This window comes from Leptonotus elevatus, chromosome 7 (genome assembly GCF_054856555.1).
Source record: "Leptonotus elevatus isolate MCC_2025b chromosome 7, RoL_Lele_1.0, whole genome shotgun sequence".
Classification (NCBI taxonomy): Eukaryota; Metazoa; Chordata; class Actinopteri; order Syngnathiformes; family Syngnathidae; genus Leptonotus; species Leptonotus elevatus.
This window is the reverse complement of record NC_141245.1, coordinates 5,454,118-5,462,154: the sequence shown is the minus strand read 5'-3', so window position 1 is coordinate 5,462,154 and position 8,037 is coordinate 5,454,118. Positions and strand designations below refer to the sequence as shown.

The following is an 8,037-nucleotide window of genomic DNA, read 5'->3' as shown; positions in this document are numbered from 1 at the left end:
GTTGAAGCATTGACAGCTCTGACCGCACTTCTAATGTAATTTGGTGGCCAACGCAACTCAGTGCTAGTTTTAAAAGAATTCTCAGGCAAAAACATTTGATCGTTTCAGGGATTCTTGGCTTGAAAGCTGTTGGGAAATCCTCCCTCAGCTCATTTCTTTTACCGTCACCTGCTGTCTTTAATTCATGCATGCTGTTCTCCCCCCCCCCCCCCCCCCCCTGTTCTCTTGCGCTCTGCTGTCCCTTTTGAAGTTTTCGGGAGTCCTGTGGCTTTCAAAGGGTCAAGAAAGGGCAGCCTACTGTCTGATCGAAGGCAGAGCGTGGGATAAATGTGTGGTACCACCTGTCCTTGCCGCTCTGGGTTGACACCGCTGGTGTCACTGTACTTACACCTCTCCTTCTCACCTCGCACTGCTTACACATTATTTCCGCTTGTTTACATACCAGCAATGTAAGAGCAACAGGGCGAAAGCACACACTTACAGTAGTAGAGCTCGCGCCCAAGTGTACAGGGATGTGTCGCGAGTGAAAGGACCCCTACAGTCACACATAGACAAATTAAGAAGTCACACTGGTAAAAGCCCAGCCTTTCCTTACACTTCACAATATTGAGGACTCATTCTGGACCATGGCGAGAGCAGCGGGGGTGTTTGATTGAGGGAAAGAACTACGTCCTGGGGAGTGAGTCAATGATAGTTCTGGGTTCACACAGAGAATGGAAGGAGGCATCTGAAAGTCCTTCAGGATGGAGCATTTGCCTTTCAAATAGCACTTATAGATCAAGCCTTTCTGAGTATATGTGGGTCTGTCAGTGGATGTCTCCTTTGTGGAGTAGGATTGTCTTCATCAGCCTTGGCCCCCTTTGTCCCACAGAATCCTCAGGAGCAGGTTGATCTAGCCTTCAAAGCAAAGTTTGATCCTGACAACTTCTCAAACTTCTGTATAACTTTACGCACAGACCGGAAGGGAATATCCCTCTGCACCCGGCCTCTACTGGATCCACAGGGCGCTCTATAGGCTGAGTTTTTACTGAGGAAAATATAGAGAGGAGGGGGGAGGCCACAACGCAGTCGTAGCCAACCCTGACCAAGGCCCAGAGTTGGCAACACTCCTAACGGATTAAAGCGGGTAGGCAGAGTAACGAGGTGCTCCTGGGTCACGGGGTTATGGAAGCTAAGAGCACCTCCTCCAATATTGAGAAACACTCCAATGGTTTTGACCTGAGGTGGGACAGTGTTGAGCGATTCCCTTCTTCCATCATAAACTGTAAAAAATGATAAGCTCTGTCTTTCCAGCAACCAGCTTTCATGACCATCCAGAGAGCTCACACCTGAAACAACAAGTGTGTAGTAAGTAACTGAAGCCTTAACAAAGCTAACATACATTTTACAATTCTTAAGAGGTTCTGTCACTTTGTACTATACTGTCTGTCTATTTAGTGGATTGTTTGGCCTTGGTCGCGATACCATTTGGTTCAAGACAACCATGGCATCTTCTTAGTGATGATCACCCCAGGGTTGACTGGTCCAATCCAGTTTGTAGTCTGCCCTAGTACACTTCCATGGTCCCAGGACGAGTGGATGAGGTGGGTATGAGCACAATTGCTCATGCTTGAGCGCACACACCAGCGCCAAACATGATGTTGTATGATAACATATATGATATAATCAATGTGATACATCTTCCAATCAATGTGATTCATCTTCCGCCAGTCAAAATAAACACACAATCAGGAAATTTGCAGCATTACAGTGCTGTATTTTGAAGTGATAGAGTACAAGCGAACCGCGGTGAGATCATTTTATTTTGTTTTGACCAATTCTTGGTCTCTTAGCCGATGAAATGCATCAGAATGTGCACGAGAGGGTGACGTGGGCCTCGTAGCATGTCCTGGAATTTTTTTTGAGCATTTATGGCAGACGCAGATACGCTTGAGTTATGAAATAAATTGCGCGCGATTTACGACGACACGAGAGTAATTCGTATCAGTGTAACAGTCAACAGTGACATTGTTAATAAATATGTTTGTAGACAATAAGGATGTTGAAAATGTCAATGGCTTTGTAACGGAATGGCGCTAGTGTTGAAGGTAAATATATCCGCAGACAGTTATTTGTTGATTTGAAAAAAATATATTGAAGGATTATAATAATAAATTATGTTACTATCTGCTTCAGGAGCTGAGATTATTTAGTAGGCATTGACAATATTGTTGAATTTCCAGGAAAACTTCAGGTTTTCGGGAGGGACTCTAAAGTCACCTACAGGTTTTAGAGGCATGTTTTGGCAAGCGCTTTAGGCCTTAGTAGATTAAACAATATTGAAGTCTAACCAGACTGTTTTTCACAATTTTTGTTCATCGTACCCTAATTATTGGCACGGTGGATGACTGGTTAGCATGTCCGCCTCCTGCGGCTTGCTGAGAGAGTCTGGCTTCGGCCTTCCTGGGTGGAGTTTGCGTGTTCTCCCCGTGCTTGCGTGAGTTTTCTCTGGGTACTCCAGTTTCCTCCCACATTCCAAAGACATGCATGGCAGGTTAATTGAACACTCGAAATTGTCCCTAGGTGTGATTGTGAGTGTGGATGGTTGTTCGTCTCTGTGTGCCCTGCGATTGGCTGGCAACCAGTTCAGGGTGTATCCCGCCTACTGCACGAAACCAGCTGGGATTGGCGCGACCCTTGTGAGGAGTAAGAAAATCGATGGATGGATGGTACCCTAATTATTGTTTTATAACATATTCTTCAGCACCCCCAAGTTGTTTGTCAAATAATAAATACATTTTACATTCACTCAGGCTGCTTGTGTTACCATTAATAACTACAAACTGCTCCTAATCAAGTCACAATAATTGTATTTTTGTGAGCAAGTAAAAATGACTGATTTATCTTACATGTCACCGTTTCCATAACAGGAAAATCTTTTGGACTACTGGCAAATAAATTAAAAAAAAGGGGGGGGGGGGTAAACTTGAGAGAATACCCACTTCACCAGGAGACCACTACACCTCTGCAGCTCGCCTAAGGAAATTATTCCAAGACTACATAGACAACTCATCCAGGAGGTCAGAAAGGAACCTAGGGTAACACTAAAGTACTGCAGGCCTCCATAGCTGTAATTAAGATAATTGTACATGACTCAACAATAAGTTAGAGACTAGGTAAAAATGACATCCGTGGCAGAGTTACAAGGGGAAACCACTGCTGACAAAAAAAAAAGAAAAAAAAAAGCATAAAGGCTTAAAAGCCTAAATGATTTTTTAATTCTTTGAGGATAATATTGGGTGGATGATGAGATGAAAGCTGAACTTTTTGGAATGGTCTGGGGCTTCTTTGATGTAGCCATGAATTCTGCTCTTTACCCAAAAAATCCTGAGGGAGAATGTTCGGCCATCAGATTGTGACGTCAAGTGTAACTGCACCTGGGTTATTGTGAAATTAAGGAAACTCAATATGATTTTTTTTCTGGGGGTCAACCAATAACCTTTTATGCCATGCACTGATTTCCAACCATTGCCAAGCACAAGAATGGGTAAAAGTGAGTGGTCTATTGTGTAAATAATATCAAGCAGATACATGTATGTGTTTGAGATAATCCATACACTATTACTTAATGATCAATATTTTAAATAATTACATTCAAGTATTAAAAAAAAGAATGTGAAGTAGAGCGGAATCAATATTAATGACAAAACCTTCTTACCAATTTTGTAGATTGAACTGTTGCAGACCTCCACTTCCCAGTAATATTGTCCCTGTGCAATGATAACATCAGCACAAACTTGAGGGATGTAAGCCATCGCATCAGGGTCAGAGGTCATCATTAGCCTCTTGGCATTGTTAGGGAGTGAAACAAGAGAGATTGCTTCTTGGTAAGTCACAGTGAGGGATGAGTTGGACAGATGGAGTGAAGGGGGTGTTGTAACTGGGTCCAGAGAAAAATGTAAACCTAAAAAGGAAAAAAAGTAGAAAACGTAGCAGTTTAAAAAAAAAAATAGAACATGCTGACCGTCCACAAGATCCTGTATACGTTTAGAAATCTGAAGCATGATTGCTTACCAAAAACAGATTGCTCCATCGCCTCCTCCTGTAGTTCTACATTGCCCTCAGCTGGTGATACAGTGAAACTGCAAGCACTGGAACCTGCATTTAATATCAACAGGATATGAGCTGTTTCCACAACGGCAAAAACATCCATCCATCCATCCATCCATCCATCCATCCATCCATCCATCCATCCATCCATCCATCCATCCATCCATCCTCTACATGGCTTGACCTCATTACGGTCACAGGTGAGCAGGTGAGGATCCCTTCAATTAACACAAGGTGCATGCTTTTAGGGTATTAGAGGGCCTGGGGGAAAAAAATCTCGCATGCAAGGGGAGAGAATGCAACCTCCACATTAGGAGTCAAGATTTGAACCCCGGACCTCAGAGCTTTGATGCAGATGTGCTAATTCGCCATGTTGGCACATGATTTAAATCCCTGGTAAAATACTTTGTATTAAACATCAGTAACTGTTTTGCAGAGATACTGTATTCATCCACTAAATCATCATCATTATCAGGAATTGTAATAATATTACGTACATATTGCGTTGTTGAGCAGTTAATTTGCTATCAATACAGTTTCTATAGAATTTGTGCTCAGCTGATTGGGTGAGAAGCGGGGTACACCCTGGATTGGATGACAGTCAATAAATTACATTACTATTAAAATTTTATTCTGTACTTCTATTGATGTTACAACTGCTACGTAACCTACATTCTGCTCTTGGTGGTGCTGGCCAATTCAGACATCTTGATAGAGTTGCCTCTGTCATCAAAATTTGTGATCATAAATTGAATATACGACAAAACTAATTTGTAATTACGGTAATGCCTTTGGTCTACTAAATGAATGGGTGATGTGTGTTGCAGCATCGAGAATACACATTGAAAAGAGAGAACAGCACCATCTTCTGGATGTGCGGTGGCCTTGCCCTACTGTTAATGCAAAGCTGGCTCAACATATTGGGACCTGTTGCATCTTTGCAGTAAAATGGAACCTGGCCTATTGGCCTTCGATGGTCTCAAACATATAAAAAAACAAAAACAAGAGTAAATAATGGAATTGGAAAAAAAATCCGTTCCACGGTCAAACTGTTATCAGCATAAGACATCATTCATTGTATAGGCATTGAACATACGAGTTAACGTAAAGTTCCTTTAGTGCCACTATTGACTGCCCATGACTTGGAACGCCTGTACTGGAGGAATTCCAGTCGCAACTCAGCAGACACGGCTACGTCAAAATTTAGCCGTCATAAATGTAATAATAATGCACATATTTGTGGAGACTGGGGTCAAGTTGTATTTTACAATTTTAAAAATGTGCAGAATTTCACAAATTACTTCATGTTACAGATTAGATAGCTCTTAATATGAAAATAATCATCGTCTTATGCAATTATTCCATCTAGTGGCAGAAAAATGCATTTTAATTTCAATGAGTACAAAATGCGTCCATATTTTTATTAATTACATTTTTTTCCACTTTTATGTTAACAAGAGTACGAAAACTTAGGGAAATAATTTTTGTACATTTTATTGTACATTTAGAACAGATATAATTTAGCAATTAATTGTGAGTTAACTATTGAATTAATTTGATTAATTATGATTACAAAAATATTCGCCTGACACCCCTAGTAAAAACAATTTAACCACCATACTCTTCTCTCACCTATAATGACCCAGGTGTAATGAATTCGTCAAATGATCACCTTTTCCTCTCAACAGTCACACAATTTTAAAAAACGTTGTTTATTTTGTTGTGCCATTTTAGAGGCATTTTCCCAAAATGTTGTTTTTATTTGCATGACTTCAGGTTCATCCAACTTCAGAGGTTCAATCGAATATAAAAACATTCTTAAACCTATTCCATAAGAAAAATTGCTTGTTATCACCTTGTGCAGTTATACAACACTCTAAAAAGCACTTAACAAATAGTTAGCTAATCCCCCAGTCAATCGAACTGTGCACGGCAAAGGAGGCTTTCTGAGGAAGTTCTTGCATTGGATCTCATTAAATAAGACACAATTATAAATCAACTCACATTGTGCTGTTTCTTCATACACAGCCACAGGATTGGAGGACCCCTGAATTTCACAGTAAAAGTGAAAAAAGTTTGACAGTAAGTATATTACAAGTGCTTCAATAAATTCACCAAAGTGACAACTCTTACTTGTATATGTGATGGTGGCGATGGTGGGTGTGGTTTAGATGCTTCCTCGCATCTGACGCAGTCAGGCTTGGGATATTTTGGGAGACAGGATAGAGCAGTTGACCATGTCCTACAGGGCAGCTCCACATCATACAGACATAATGGACACAACACTAAGCAGACAAGTGGGCTCAGATCATAGCGGGGAGATGAACCTGACCTCTTCTCCCCTTCCCTTGTTATACAGTGAATACACATGGCATGAGAACATGGCAGGATTAGAAGCTCCTCATTGTTTCTTTTGCACGCAGGGCATTTGGAGAACTCCTGAAATGGCTCAGCATGCTTTTCATCCCTTTCAATTAGTTTGTTGTCTCTGGGACCAAAGGTCAGCCCTGACATTTTGATTCTTGAACAAATGTTTCACCATCCTTTCAGACGGCCTCATTTCTTCTTCTGTCAAGTGCCGGAATGAAATTGTTGCCTCACATCTGATGTTTGTCATTTGGGTTTTACTTTGAATTTATGAGTAAAAAAAACAATTACATAACAAAAATACAACAATTCCTTTTACTTTGTGAAAGCGTGACTGTCTGTATCCAATTATGCTCTTCAGAAGGCAAGGCCTCAGGCTTCGGTGAAGAGCTTCCCATCCTTTTGTTAAGAAGACATCCGCCTAAATGCAGATGCTGTGCTGTTTAGAGATATCCTGCTGCAGTAAAAATGACAAAATTCGCTCTTCTCTGAAAGACCAAAAGCACACAGAGAGCCTGGAGGATAAAAAAGACGAAATCCCCGTGTTGTGCTAACTCTGTTGTGTCCCAAATGACTGGTGTGGCTGCATTATGTAGAATAGGTTGAGAGCTGATAAAAGAGAAAAAGGGGGTGGCCGTGACAGAGTAGCCCAGCCTTTGAAAAGGCACTTACTGCTTGGTGTTGCTACGGTAACAGCCCTTTCCATAGAGAAGCACAGCCACACAAGATTATGTGCTGGAAAGATCTCCTATGTGAATAAAATTGGTGTGTGTGTGCTCATCTATTTAAAATGCAATGGATTTTCCCCCAAGTTATACTAAAGAGGCCAGCCAAAACATGCAGTGTTCACACACACACTCCTCATACAAGACAACATTAAATGAATGGCACATAGATTCAGACTTTTATTGCTGGCGTTGAAAAAGTGTGTGATCCTGCTATTCGTACGATATAAATTCATTCCAATTCTTATTTGTGCCTGCTGTAATGCTGGAAATCACAAGTACCGTCACATAATCCAATTTCCACATCCCCACAGACTTGCTGGTCATTAATTGGAATATTAATGGGAACAATAACTGATAAAAACTTTGGATTTCAGGCACACTTCCTGATGATGTTTTGATGGAAAGTGACATTGATAAAATATTGACATTGATAAAATATTGACATGGGGATGAATTTATAGTGAATACCCCAAACTAAGCCGAAGTGGTGGACGAGTCACAATAAAATACCCGAAACAGACATGCCAAATGGGTGCAAACCTACACAAGATTAGAAATATAATTTTTTTGTTGCTGAAAAGTATGAAAGACACCAACTAACTAATAGAGAAAACCAGGAACACTACAGGTCAGAATTCTTGAAAGGTAATTGAGGCAAGCAACATACAATACTCCAGCGCCCTCTCGCTGCTTAAGAGGTTCTTAAATACCCGTCTGACTCTAACCACCAGCAGGTGCATCGCTGGGGACTCCACCTCCATGTAGAGACTGAGGAAACAGACCAGACAGTTAGGTAGAGAAACAAGAACATTACAGAGGAAGTTACACTATTTTAATGTAGGCAGGAAAAATG

The 8,037-nt window shown here is 41.0% G+C and overlaps 1 protein-coding gene across 1 annotated transcript; it reads right to left on the bottom strand.

The window, feature by feature from the left end:
* Positions 1-233: 233 nt before the first annotated feature.
* LOC147170455 (uncharacterized) lies at positions 234-7,050 on the bottom strand. Its single transcript, XM_086081015.1, has 5 exons — positions 6,223-7,050; positions 6,094-6,136; positions 4,054-4,137; positions 3,698-3,943; positions 234-1,328 (listed from the first exon to the last, which is right to left on the bottom strand). Exons 1-5 carry the CDS (start codon positions 6,601-6,603, stop codon positions 877-879), a joined length of 1,206 nt encoding a protein of 401 aa, XP_085937141.1. The 5' UTR covers positions 6,604-7,050; the 3' UTR covers positions 234-876.
* Between the last annotated feature and the right edge of the window lie 987 nt (positions 7,051-8,037).